This window comes from Hirundo rustica, chromosome 1 (assembly GCF_015227805.2).
Source record: "Hirundo rustica isolate bHirRus1 chromosome 1, bHirRus1.pri.v3, whole genome shotgun sequence".
NCBI classification, from domain to species: Eukaryota; Metazoa; Chordata; class Aves; order Passeriformes; family Hirundinidae; genus Hirundo; species Hirundo rustica.
In genome coordinates this window covers 136,059,213-136,072,313 of record NC_053450.1, presented here as the reverse complement: position 1 = coordinate 136,072,313, position 13,101 = coordinate 136,059,213, and the positions used below count along the sequence as shown (strand labels likewise).

General features: G+C 39.2%; 1 protein-coding gene across 1 annotated transcript in view; it reads right to left on the bottom strand.

The window, feature by feature from the left end:
* Nucleotides 1-11,561, bottom strand: part of LOC120750521 (macrophage mannose receptor 1-like) — a 32,664-nt gene extending 21,103 nt beyond the window's left edge. Inside the window, exons 1-12 of the mRNA XM_040059331.2 lie at nt 11,418-11,561; nt 9,203-9,601; nt 7,808-7,981; nt 6,748-6,912; nt 6,235-6,351; nt 5,854-5,997; nt 3,975-4,157; nt 3,617-3,771; nt 2,696-2,809; nt 1,874-1,989; nt 893-1,041; nt 262-464 (exon numbers count right to left, since the gene is read on the bottom strand). Of these exons, the coding sequence (XP_039915265.1) occupies nt 262-464; nt 893-1,041; nt 1,874-1,989; nt 2,696-2,809; nt 3,617-3,771; nt 3,975-4,157; nt 5,854-5,997; nt 6,235-6,351; nt 6,748-6,912; nt 7,808-7,981; nt 9,203-9,601; nt 11,418-11,478 (1,980 nt within the window). The 5' untranslated portion in view covers nt 11,479-11,561. The remainder of the gene's footprint in view (nt 1-261; nt 465-892; nt 1,042-1,873; nt 1,990-2,695; nt 2,810-3,616; nt 3,772-3,974; nt 4,158-5,853; nt 5,998-6,234; nt 6,352-6,747; nt 6,913-7,807; nt 7,982-9,202; nt 9,602-11,417) is intronic.
* Between the last annotated feature and the right edge of the window lie 1,540 nt (nt 11,562-13,101).

Sequence of the window (13,101 nt, the reverse complement as noted above, 5' to 3'; positions counted from 1 at the left end):
TCAACCATTCAGCCTGTGGTTATCTATTGAATTTTATTATTGCTTTTTCTATCACCTCAGAGTTCCTATGGCTCCAAACTTCACTTCCTTACACAAACAGCTTTTTCCAACATCTCCCAGCCATACCACTTGGAGATGGCTGGAGGCATGTTACCACAGACTGTCTCTCAAGTAGGCAGGGTAAAATCCACCTTCCATGCATGAACAAAACATATTCTTATTTAAATGGCAAATATTTGCATTCAGAAATGAAACATCTACCTTGAAGCAGAAGCTGCTCTGAGAAGTGGACTGCCATCCCTCTGGGCAAAACAGGAGAGGGGATGTTGTTGGAGGAGGAGGAGGAGGGGTGACTCCTTCCACCAGCTGCTTGCAGAGAAACGTGTTTGTTTCTTCGCAGTCCAAAATATCCCATAATCCAGCTGAACTTCCTGTTGCCATGGCCACACAGCCTGACTCCCCTCCTTCATAAAACATAAAGTTGTTAAATCTTATTGATGACTACATCGTCTCAAAATATCTGCTGCTTATTTAAGAGTAACCTCTTCCCGCTGTGTTTGGATATCAGTAGCTCACAATAGATCATATGCATTCCTATTAAATCATTTAAAGATTTTTTTGATGTAAGTTCCCTTTACATTATGCTAGGAGTTACTTAAAAATACCCATCAAACAACAAAAAACTAATGATATCAACCGACACATGCAGTCCCAAGTGTTCTTCTAGACGGAGTTACCACAATCCCTGATCTATCCCTTTAGGACAAATCGAAAGTAGCATTATCCTTTCTGCTGCTTTATGCCAGAAGAGTTTATAAACCACTTTTTAGCTTTCAAACCCTCATTTTGTCATTCCTGAGAGCACAAACTCAGTGGCTCCCATGGCACTTACCAGGCATTCCCACATTCCAGTGAGTGAAGGTGACAGGATCACCACTGGCCCACCTGAATGTCCCCTGTTCTTCCACATCTGAAAGACCAATCCAGAAGTATTTTTCTGGTTTGAATCCAGTTATGGAGGTCAGAAAAGCTTGTTCATATCTGTGAAGAGCAAGCACCAAACTGTTGTATCACATTTTATCAGAATTTGTTCATTTCTTCAAACAGTTCATGGTAGCAAATCTGGTAAAGTTAAGGCGATTCTTCAATACGTATAAAATTTAGCAAGGGTAATTATCTTACTTCTATAGTTCTAATTATCATACAAAATAACTTTTCCCTTATATTTTGCTAATGTAAATTATGTCTAGAATTTAGGATTATTCTATTCACCTTTTATACTGTGCAATGAACACAAGCCAAACAAAAGTTAATATGTATATATTTCTCATTGTATATAAATAAGAGTTACAGTGTTTTACTGAGCGTCGTGATAAGGTCTAGATCTTTAAATCTTGTTACTGTGGGGGGAAAAAAAAAATCTACTTTTATTCTAAAATTCTTCCAGATCTGACTGTTGCAAAGAAAGGAAAAAAGAAAAAAGAAAAGAAAAGAAAAGGAAAAAAAAAAAAAAAAAAAGGCTGAAAATCCAAGAGAAATAAATAGTTCCATGTTTACCTGTTTATTTTTAGTGCAAAAAGTTTTAAAACAATCTGTCAATCTGGGATTGTTGTGCAGGTGACCCAGTTTTATAATTACCAGAGGCAACAACAGTGTAAGCCTGTAGTAGCAACATCCTAAATGTTTGTACTGATGACCTAAAAGCCTCTGATGTGTTATGCAATACTTCATCAGCTCTACCTTAAATTTTCCTGGGAAAGAGAGGTGTCACACAAGATAGACATTATGAATAACTGTTAAATAAGAACAAATTTCTGTTTAGTACCTCCATCCTGGTTACGCACATTAGAGGACAAGAATTATGTTTCCATACCTGTCTCTTACAGTAGCCAGATAACCTTTGTTTTCTTCACAAACTTTTTTTGCTTCTGGAAATGTTGTTGGCAACTGCACCAAGGAGTAACAGTAAAAGCCATGCTTCATCCAGCCCTGTCAGTGTAGAAGCAGAGGTGTGCAGAGGTTGTCAGATTGCATGGCTTTGTGCACTTCCAAAAGCCACACTAATACCACTCCCCAAGTCAAAAACTAATCTCAAAGGCCATGAAAGGAACCAAGAGGATAATCAAACACAGCTTTTTTGACCGTAGCTCTGTGTCTTGTCCCTTGATATAGGACACACCAGGGGTCTATGCAAGGAGTGAGCCGTGGTTACGCTTTGGGGCTGGCAGCTGCAGTCACAACCATTTTGCAGCTCTGTGCAAAACTTGCTCTGCCTTCTCATTGCATAAGTAGCTGTTGCAAGGGTTTACAATCTGCAAAACAGTCAGCTCAGATATTCCCAATTCCAGTGGCAGATTGATAGAACTGAGGAGGTGTGCAGCCCTTGACACGTGTGCTACACCCTGAAAAGATTGCTCTGTAGAGTGGCTTTTATGGATGCAGTCACCAGTTATGCAGTAGGAGAGAGCTGAGTGAAGTACTCTTGTAAGGGAATAAAACAAAAGAAGTCAATCTACATTTCAGTTAAATAAAGCAAATGTTTCCCTATCAGTCTAAGAAGTATCAATACTTATGAAATTAACAGTTTTCTGGGCTCTACCAAGAACAGTCAAAATAATTTACTTCTGTCGGAGGTATTATCATGGGAGTGAAAGCAATACACAATCACCTTTCACTGCTTTTGTTCTACACTTACTTTCTGGCAGCCTGGGTAAGTAACTTCAGCTTCCCCTGGTTCTTCAGCCAAGGGTTTCCTTTTACATATGTAACCAAATTTCCTTTCACAAGCACTGTCAGCCCAGGATCCATCCTAAGTATTGTAAGAAGAAACCATAAAGAGAAGTGAAAGCTAGAGACAATTTAGACCCAATAAGAATATCCATCCTCAGAAGGAACCCTTTTGTCTTCCTATGGCTGAAACTGTTTCAGTCCCTTCCTTGCCTTGGTTTTTTCTCCAAAACTCCCAAATATTTACAGCGAGGGCCACATTTCCTCAGGGGTGTGAGAATGAGGGCTGTATCTATCAAAGATTCAGGGTCTGATGAGAGCAGAAAAGAAACATTAGGTTCCTCTCTATTCTCACCAGCACAGCATCTATTATCTTCATATAACCAGATGACTATGGCAAGGAAATGATGGATAAACCAAACATAAAACATGAAAAAAATGTCTTAAGTCTTTTTCCACAACATTACACTTTTTTTTATAATGAGTAGAAAACAAAATAAAATCCGGATTTGTGCCTCCTATATATTTTAGTAATTTTAGAGAAAACGTGAGAAAGTCCATGCTCCAAGATTCTATTCCTCTATGATCAGTCATATTCCATGCGGACAATGAGTGATTTCAACCAATTTCAGATGGGAATTTTCTGAGAGAAGACCAAGTCTCCATGCAGTGCACTGCTTCTGGTGCATCACACATCTTCCTAGATCTGGTCTCAGTATCCCTCCAAACTAAGATACCTCAAATTAAGCCAAGATCATAAATATTTGTAATATTTTTTAAATCAATTTTTTTTTTTTTTTTTTTTTTTTTTTTTTTTAAATCTTGAATGTTTTCATTTTAGGAGGCAAAAGGACAGAAGAAAGTATGAGAGTGGGGAAGGGATTTTTACCTGTCCCTTCATAAGGATGCAGTCTGCCTTATTCCAAGTGTGGGCTGGTTCTCCAGGGAGCCATTTGGTGTAAGTCACAGGTGTGCCATCACTCCATTCAAAGTACATTTGAACCCTGAAGTCATTTAGACCAATCCAGAGCTCATCATCAGGTTCTGCAAACAAAAAGTTAATTGTAGGTATGGATGTATATTTTAATGGAATAATTACATCTCACACCCACTTTTGACTTAAGAACTAAAAAAAACCCAAAAAAACCAAAACACCATGGTTTTTAAATAAATAAATAAATAAATAAATAAATAAATAAATAAATAAATAAATAAATAAATAAAAAGTGATCTTCAGGAATACTCACTGTACCCAAGCTGTGACACTGCAAAACTGTACTCTTCAATATTATGAATGCTTGCCAGGTCTCCATCTTCTTTTCTACAGGAAGACTGCGCTCCTTTCCATGTTTTTGGTGTTCTATAAATTCTGTAGCAATGACCTGCATAGGGCACCCATTCCCTGGGGCATTTAAAATGCTTTGAATCACCTAAAAAAATTATGTCATTAATGAGAATTTCTATTAAGTGTTTTATTTGCATCAAAAAGAAAATTACCTATGCTGATATGAATTTGAAATATTGGAACACATACTGGAAGAAGAGAGAAGCCAAAGTCTGAGGGTACAAATATTGTGGGCCTGATATTTATGGCTAAGAGATTTTAGCCTGCTAGCAGCTGCTAATTTTTTCCCTAGGGAAAAATTTCTCGAGAAATCTCCTTCTCAAAGCAATCTTGGCAAAACAACTATCTTTTCTCAAAACAATTTTTCTCCAGGTGGTGTTTTGCTGTTTCTCTAGTTTCATCAATGGGATTAGAGAGGTGTTGTTCCTATTCACCAATCATGTTAAGTCTGTATCGGAACACCTTATAAAAGGTAGTAAGAATTAGACAACAAAGCTTTTCTGTACTCTTTGCTTTCTGAAATATTTGGATTCCTTAGTCTTTCTTTCATGTCCTACAATGACAAAAGATTTTAAAATGAATTTTCCCCTCCTATTTGTGCTTGGAGCTCCCAAAAGATCTATTTTACAGGATAAAGTAAATAGTGAGTAATTTGGCATGCAAATGCACAGGGCACAACTCCACATTAAATCCCTCTCAATGAGGCTCTGGGTTCAGCCATGCTTTACAGAAAAGGGCCTCTTTTCCTACCCAGGGACTCTATCTTGGTGAATTTTGTAGCTTTTTATATTTTTTCCTCTGGAAACACCAGGTGCTCAGGAGCCAATTGGAGCTCCTATACAACCCAAATCATATATCAGAGAGTCCAGACACAACCGCACTGTACCAGAAATGTTATATCAGAAATTTCAGCCGCACAGAAATGCGACACACTTTGTTCAAAACTTTCTTGGTATGGATTTAGTATGGCCAGCCCACATTCCATTGCTTGGAAAGATCCCATGCTCTACAGCTACAGAGCAAACTGAAGAGGGGAGGACGTGTGCCCAGAATTGGTGTGTGGTCAACTGCTTTGTCTGATGTTCCCTGGACATGGTTTGGACCCCGGCAAATTGCATTCCCTCAAGCAACATCCAGACATGGTTTGAAGGTTAGCAGGGTTAGAAACCTTTCCAAGTGAACTGCCTGGATACAGCCAGAAAGTACAGGATATACAGGTGTCATCCCCTGAGCTATATAATCTTGTATAGTCATACATATTGGGGGAAGGAGGTACTGGGAAATTAGTTGCATGTTGGGAATTCCCAGTTAAGCAACACATACCTGTTTCTTCATGTACCTAAGACCTAGTCTGCCTCAAGTAAAAAGGGAATTCAACAGGGGAAAGGTTCCAGATGCAAAATCTGATTTTTTCTTTCAGAATAGAACAAAAAGGGTCATAGAGAGCAGGGAAGAATGAATCCTGGGTCACATCTTTTAGCAGGACATAGGTTTAGAGTATATATCAGAGCAGAGAATATTTATCAGTATTTCATGGTCTGGATAACATGGCTAAATACCTAATCCTGCCTTCTTTGGTACCCTGAGCTCTTTTCCAAGTGATGAACAAAATTTAGACATCATCTTTAAAATGAGCCACAAAATTAAAGTCTTCTCAGTATTTGACCCAGGTCAACAAGTATAAGCCTTTTGTTTAGACAATAGGATCCCTTTTGACATATGACATCCTCACAGTATTTCTCACTGTCTGTAAAATTAGCTTTAGCTTTTGACCAGCACACCTGAGGGGACGGTGAAAGAATCCAAGGAGGTGTTTCTCTTTTGGCAGATGTATCCCAGTTTCCGATCGCACAGCTGGTTTTCCCATTTGCCGTTCCTACCTTGGAAGGTCCCACATATTTTTCCAGGTTCCACAGAGGGATTTCCTTTAAAAAAGAGCAACAGAATCCTTCTGTTAACAGTAAAACCTTTTATCTCTTTGTGGGATGGAATGTGCAAGACCTTTACAGCTGCAAAGCCATGGGAGTATTATTCCTTAGAGTGATAAATCCCAAGAGGTGTGACAAGGGAGGACCACTGTGGTGGGGAGGGGAGAGGAGGAGCAAGGAGAGGAGGAAATTTTGGCCCAGATGTCAATCACCATTTAAGAAAAGTGCACTTACCTGGAGCCCAGTTGAGATATCTGAAAGGACTTCCCCCAGTCCACTTCCAGCCACTGTCAAGTGCATTGTAGAGACCAATCCAGAGCTTTGCATTGATGCCCAGGTCACTAGTGAGCCCTAAATTGCCAAAACAAACAGTCAGGTTATTAAATGCCTCTGATTTTTTAAGTTATTCAATAAAACTGGAAATATTTTAAAGTGTGAGTGGGTTTTTTTGTTTTGTTTTTTTGTTGTTGTTGTTTTGTTTTGGGTTGGGTTTTTTGTTGTTGGTGGTGGTTTTGTTTGTTTGTTTGTTTGGTTTTTTGTTTTTTGTTTTTTTAAGTATAAGTTAGATTATTTCCAATATTTTAATATGGGGTTTTGTGAGAAAGGGACAACTCTTTTAAGAATGTCATCAAGACCTATTTTTATGAGATAAATATAAGTATCCATGTGAAAACCTTGGATCTAACTTACATTTTAAACAGCACAGTATTTTTTTTATACATATATTTTAGGGTATTTTTACTTTACCTAATAAATACATTTCTTCATGAAGGTCTGTGATTCTTAATAATTCTGCATCCTGCTGCTGGCAGCTTTTTCTTGCTTGGTGCCATGTCAAAAGTGACTCTGAGTTTATCTGATAGTGTGTTTTTGTCACGGGATTTGTTTTCCAAAAGTTGTTGTGGGTGGTGTCTATAAAAGAGGATACCAGCAATTTGACAAGAAAATCATGTTTACTAACCCAGAAAATAACATCTTGCTGCAGACAAAAACTATATAACTGTGTGATTTGCTAATTTTTAAATACCTTTTGCCTCACATAAATATACTTTGTCCGTTCAGTATTAAAAATATTTCAATCACATAAGGAATCATTTATCCTTACAAACCTAATTTTTCTACATTGACTATGTTCCTTTTTATTCATGTAACTCATCTACTTCTCTCCTATTTCAGTCCATATTAACCCACTCACTGATACATTCTAACTCTACAAGTATTTCTCTCTTAACCATAGAGAAATTTTGGTCTCTACACCCATTTCTTACCTTCAGATCCCTCTTGTGCTCTTCCAGACCACCCAATATAACAGAAATTGCCATTTCCACACAATCACATGTGAAGTGGGGATGAAGGGGCAGGGAATTTGTGTATGGAAGCACTGGAGCGCTGAAGGCAGCTGAAGGTCACTGCCTCTGCCCTGCACCCTTCCCTTCTCTAAAGCCCTCCTATTCTCTCCTGCATCCTATAATACACAACAGTCTCCTGACACATCTCAACTTCCTCATCCACTGCACTTCCTTTTGTCTTCAAACCCAGTCCTAGGTGTCTCCTTTTCCTTTATGCATCAGTCCCAGTCACCACCCTCAGAACAGTCCCTGTAAGTACCAGTCTTGAGGACACTGGGGGACAGTGAGGGTGCAGAGCAGGTGCCTCATGTCCTTGTTGCATAGCTCACCAGTGAACTAAGAGAGCCAGAATTCAGCTCGCTGCCCATGCTGCTTCCACATCCCAAGAACATTTTGACCATGACAGCAGATGACACTTTTGCTTAACAGCTTTCCTGAGATTTTTATCAATAAATTACCTTTCAGTGGGCAGTTTCCAAACAACTGGTCTTTATCAAAATCTGAAGAAGTTGCACACCAGAGAGAGTCTGTATCATCCCTCCGAGGGATGCATTCAGCATACCATTTCCCCTGGTGCTTGAAAGGGAACACACAGGGTGCACCAAAGGCATTTCCTCCCAGTGTGTAGATATCTATGGAGAAAAGCAGAGATCAGTTCTCGACAGTCAGCTGGCATCAGGTGCTCACCACAGTGACACTCATAGCCAGTTTTCCATGGACAAAGCTGAGTCATGCAGGGTTCCACACACCAGTACTTTGTTACTCTGAACCTCTGAAAGGCTGTTGTGCCTATCAGGTATGACTATGGCTAAATATTCACAACTGAGACTCTCAAACACCTAATTGGGCCTCAAACTAATTTCTGTTTAACTTTGTCATGCCATTACTTTCTGGATTACTGTGTCAGAGGTCCCTGTGACTCAGCTTCTCCCATGGCATACATACTTCTGTCTGTAGATAATGTATACATTCTCTTTATTTTTTTCCTTGCATGGTTGGAAAAAAACTTGTTAAGGAGGTATCAAAATGTTTTTATTAGTCTTCATGAGAGGAAGTTATACTTAAATTTGCAAGGACTCCGCTGGGAAGTGACCCTTCCATCACTCTCTAGTCTAATTTGCTGCTGTCTGTACAAAACTATGACAAATTTCATTCCCGTGCAACAGCTGTAGTGTACAACAAAAATTTATTCTGCTCTTAAATTCTCAACATACCAGTGTCACAACAGAAAGGAGATTGATCCTGAATGCCCCCTCTACATAGCCCAAGAACTATAAAATTGTAGGAAAAGATCTTACTCTCTAGGGGTCCTTTTCCAGGATGATAAAATATTGCTTCCTAAATCATTATGCACCATTGTTCTTTTCCCTTTTTCTACTTTTGTTTTAACTCAGCCTGGGAAACACTAGGTAAACAATGTTAATGGTGGATTCTGTCTATCTAAACTAGGAATTCACTTCTTAGAGATCATTAATGGTCAAACCAAATAAAAGCAATAATAAAAACTAAATATAAAACAATCACCTCTAAAAAATGATCAGACATATTTTAAAACAGGAATAGATTTCCTTTTGCTGTTGTTGTACAAACATAATTCCCATTCTTCCTCATGTTTACATCATGGGCCTTTGTCATTTTATTCCATCATATGAAAGAATTGCACTTTACAAGTTATGCAGAAATGTATACAGCTATATTTACTGAAAAGTGTACCGATGTATTCACCTTTCATTTCTACACCCTATTTATAATTAGCTCCTCTGCTGATGTCACTTAAGAAAATGGTTGCTGCCTGTCGAGCAGGCAGAGGCAGTCAAGTTACCAAGAAATATAGATGGAATATCAGTACTCACCCTCATAGCGCCGAGAACACATGTTGTCTGCACTTCCATGGATTTTCCACCTGCTCCCTTTGCTGGATACTTTGGACAGCCTGATTTTCTTCCCCTTCCCCTTGCCATAGTTGAGAAATAAATCTTTGCCATGGGTTGCAAGTGTCTCATTTCTACATTCCCACCACTGGAGTTCATTTGTCCTGTTGCAGGATTCCAACGTGACGGCAGCTTCATCATCCTTGGCCAGCACTCCCAGGCACAGCTTGAGTGCCATGCTCAGCAGTTGTGTGGGAGAGACCCACCTGAACTTCTGAAACTCATCACGCTCATCACAAGTGGCAGTTATGACTGAGCTAGAGTTCTGAGCTTGGGCACAGAGCTTGTTATCTTCATTATAGATTGAAAATATTCCCCTACCTATAAAATAAAATGATAATGAAAACAATTGAGGAGAAGTTTCTTAGGAGATAAAGTCAGTTAGATGCTACATGACAGTCTGCTACCAAAAAAAAAAATTTTTTAAAAAAGTCCACCACAACCAAAACATAACCAAAAAACCAACCAACCAACCAACCAACCAACCAACCAACCAACCAACCAAAAAAACCCCAAAAAAACCCCAAAAAACCCAAACCAAAACAAACAGACAAAAAACCCCCCACCAAAACAACAACAACAACAAAAACCAAAATAGTATATTTCATAGAGAAAGAAATTGAGAGAGACTAATTATTGGTATGAAGGATATTTATAAAAATATTTTTAAATGAAAAAAAAAAACCACAAAAGCTGAAAATACAGCTCTTTCAAGAGAAATTGCTCTTCTTTATATTCCTCCTGAAACCACAGTGGTCTCAAAATGTAAATCAAAAATTACCTTAATTACATTACATTTCATTTCATCATTTCTTCAAATCATATTTAAATGGGCTTTAATTCTGCAAGTAAAAGGACTTTTTTTGCATTAGAGGTATTAGAAGTTTATATACTCAAAATTAAATAATTCTTATATTTGGCCCGTAACAACACAGTGGTTTTCATCTCACCAAGAAAGTGGTGTATTTTTCATTTTTGGTTAATTATCTTGGAAAAGTTTAGCAGCTGTGCAAAAAGTCATTTCTTGACAGAGTTTTATTTGTAGATTTCTCAGGAGGGAAGCCACAACTTGCAGTATCATCAGTTTTGAGCACAGTTAAACTAAGCCAATATCCTAAGTGCTATTAATAACTGCATTTGTAAGTAGAAATGTGAGACACTGCACAGCAGGGTTTTGTTTCTTTTGATCAGCTTCAACAAAAGCCTGATCCAAACCTTCATTCCTTTTGCAGCTCAACTTGCGTCCCTTGGCTTCCTTCTAGGTGACAGCCAACCTTACCCAACCCATTCAGCAGTGCCATCGAGTTCTACCCAAGGTTTCTTTCCAAGGCCAGAATACTTAACTGGGCCTTCAAAGCCCTCCCATCCCAAAGCTGACAGGGAGCAGCTGAACAGCCTTGGTATTGTTGTTCTGGAAGGCTATAGACCAGATATTTTCCCTGACAGAACTCTCCAGCTGCAGTGGTTCTTGGGATGGTTAGCAGAGGATGAGTTAGAGCTGGCTTGGTATCACCTAAAAGCACATGCAGAAAAAATTGTCCTGCAGTGGATTAGATCTTTGGTGCATTGGCTGGTCCCTGCTGCCATTCAGGCAACAGTACTGGACTTGCAGAGTTCTCTAGCTGGGAACTTGCAGTGGAAAAGACACAGCGTCTTTTTTTTCCTCTCAGCAGTAGGAGCATGTGGAATCTGATGGATGGGGGATTTTAAGGTCCTTCCATAAACTCTCAGCATGGAAACAAGTTTTCAGTGTGCTATGGTCTGTATGAGCTGCCAAGAAGCTCAAAGCACGCATCAGCTAGTAGCTCTGTGCGTGCTGAGAGCTCACTGCTCTGTACCAAGCTCTTCTAGCCTCCAATGGAGTAAAGTGAAATAAGATTTTGCCTGCATTCAGCTTTCTCAAGAATCAGCACTGCCAAGGTTATGGCATATTCCTTTCACTCACACACCACGTTGAAACCTGGGCTAAGGAGAAAACGCCTATGCAGACACCACCAAACTTCAGAGATGAACAAAACATTTTCAAATTATATGCTGTGACTAGAGATCTAAATTCACTGCCCACAAAGGGAGATAACTAGAACACATGTTTAAAGAACTTGAAAACCTCCACACTCAGCAGAGGACAAAGACTTACCAGACATTTGAAGAGATGTACTAATGGAGAGAAGAAAAATCAGGGGCAAGTAGAGAGACATGGCAAATATTTCACTCCTTTCTTCCTTTCACCTCGTATTGATCCTAAAGACCAAATCAGTGCCTTGTAAGAAAACCCCACTGCACTGAAGTGGATTAACAAACCCTTTTTAAGACCCAACAGATACAGGGAAGTTCTGAGCTTCAAATAAGGAACTGTGTCATGTCACATGAGTAATTTTGAAATAATACATTAATGGGTAAACTTTGCTTTCTAAGCTAGTTTTCTAATTGTATAAAGGTTTGCCATGGGAATATAAGATCTAACAGGCAACATTTTAGTGTGGATTTTTTTAAGACATACCTTATAACTCAGAATCATTGTTTTTACCAAAAGGTGAGATTGCTGTCTCATTTGCATAAATAAATGAAAGAAGTAAAATAGAAGAGTAAAATTTGTCTGTACCAATACATGATGAAAAAAGCCAGAGTCCAGTCCAGTATTGTGAAAAATCTGCTGGTACACCACACAAATCAAGTAATTGATCTTGGAGTCAGAGAGAATCAGAATTTTCCATGCCTGAGATTCCACAGAAAAGAAAAAAAGCTGTAGAATGTCAGACCTGTGTTCTTCAGGAGAAGACACCTATTCTTTCTTCTGCTCCATTTGTGACTATATGCAGGAGTAATTACCCAACTGACAGCAACAGCTGAAGAAATTCGGGAACAAAACCACACAATTCTATGACAGAGAGAACCTGTAACTGGAAAATACTGGATTTTCAATTATTGCTAGTTAGCAAAACTAAACTGACGAGGGATACTGCTTCATTTTTCATCCCACCAATCTGTGAAAGTTTGCACCCCATAAAGTGTACATCCTACACGCATTCTGACAAAATTCTGATGTTTATGCTAATAAAGCTTTCTCCATGACAGTTTAAAGAGCTCAAAAAACTTAGAGCCCAGGGAGGAGAAAAGGGACTCCGGGGGAAGTCTTACATCAGTTTTTGCACATGGACTTTGAAAAATTTCATTTTCTGAACCTCCGGGAGAGGCTGGTGTGCGATACCTTCCCCAATACTGCACCTGCAGCAAAATTGCTGCTGTTATGGGTAGTGAAAACCCTGGACAGCCACCTGAAGTTGTGGGATTTTGCTTCTCTTACTCTGACTCAGATGTAAGTGAACAACCCACCGGGTCTGAAAATGTGTGCATGGATTTAGAGTGGAAAAAATCCACAGCAGTGAGGGAGAATGGTGGGACCTCAAGGCCAGCAGACGCAGCTAGAGCAAAGCCGTGTAAAGAAGGGAGCCTGAAAAGAATACTGAGATCTGAGGAAAGTGGAAGAAACGACGGCTGTTCCACAGAGCAGCAGAATCCAGTTACTCAGTAGGTTATGATCCATGTCTAAGGATGGCTGCACTGAGTCTGGAGACAAGCATTCTGGTACTCCACAACACCAGAGTGCTTGAACATGCCACCTCAATTTTCCAACTTTCCTTCCTTCCTCGTTCCAGAGCAAGACAAATGTGTCATGTGGTTCTGCTGAATAAAACATCTCAGAATATCCAAATCTACCAGGGACAAGGACAATTACAACAGAGAAAAAGAAACTGGTTCTATTCTAAACAAAAATCAGTGGTTGGTAAGGGACTGGTATTGATAATCTGTTGAGAGAGGCT